The sequence below is a fragment of the Penaeus monodon genome, chromosome 34 (genome assembly GCF_015228065.2).
Source record: "Penaeus monodon isolate SGIC_2016 chromosome 34, NSTDA_Pmon_1, whole genome shotgun sequence".
NCBI classification, from domain to species: domain Eukaryota; kingdom Metazoa; phylum Arthropoda; class Malacostraca; order Decapoda; family Penaeidae; genus Penaeus; species Penaeus monodon.
The window spans coordinates 9,378,776-9,379,421 of record NC_051419.1 but is presented as its reverse complement, the minus strand read 5'-3'; the positions used below and the strand labels follow the sequence as shown (position 1 = coordinate 9,379,421).

Below are 646 nucleotides of genomic sequence, written 5' to 3'. Positions count from 1 at the left end.
CTGGTCTGTTGGGAGACGGGGAGGGAAAAGGTCTTGAAGGTGTGTCGAGGTTTTCGAGTTATAAGGGTCTTTGTTTTCGTATTGCAGGCGCTATGTCTGTTTTACCCCTTTTTTTCTCTCTCTTTGTTCGTCTTCTCCATTTTTTGCTCTTGTTTTTGTATCTCTTACGCTTTCTCTCATTAAAAAGACTTTATCATCTCTACGTGTCTTAGCAATATTAGCAGCAGCTCCGAAGTCTCTAAGAGTAGCGGCAATCTCACCAGGGCCGGGCGTGGCGGTGACGACAGGCGGCTCGGAGCAATCGCATCCGACACAGATGGCGAAGACTGGTTCCTCTTCGTTAGTGATGGAGATGTGTACTGACCCGTCGCCGTTCACCGTCACTTCTTGGCAGGACACGACGTCTTGGTACGTACCTGCCGGCATGCCTGTCTGGAAGGTCTGGTGTGGAGAAAAGTCATCAATTCAATAAATATGTGAGAGGATATAAAGCTTATCGTTTCAGATACCGGTTCTATCATGTTGATATACGACAAAAAGTGTGCTATGTATTTCGTGATTTTTTAAAAATATTTTCAGATCCAGTCAAAGTAAGCTTTTCATAGGAAGACCAGGGACGAATAATCTTCGTAAACTATTCATCACC

General features: G+C 44.7%; 1 protein-coding gene across 1 annotated transcript in view; it reads right to left on the bottom strand.

The window, feature by feature from the left end:
* The window catches only part of LOC119594576 (alpha-amylase-like), a gene marked incomplete at its 5' end in the record, with an annotated part of 14,643 nt that overhangs the window by 2,712 nt on the left and 11,285 nt on the right, over positions 1–646 (bottom strand). Inside the window, 2 exon segments of the mRNA XM_037943611.1 lie at positions 1–5; positions 261–441. The exon segment at positions 1–5 is cut by the window's left edge and continues 54 nt beyond it. Of these exon segments, the coding sequence (XP_037799539.1) occupies positions 1–5; positions 261–441 (186 nt within the window).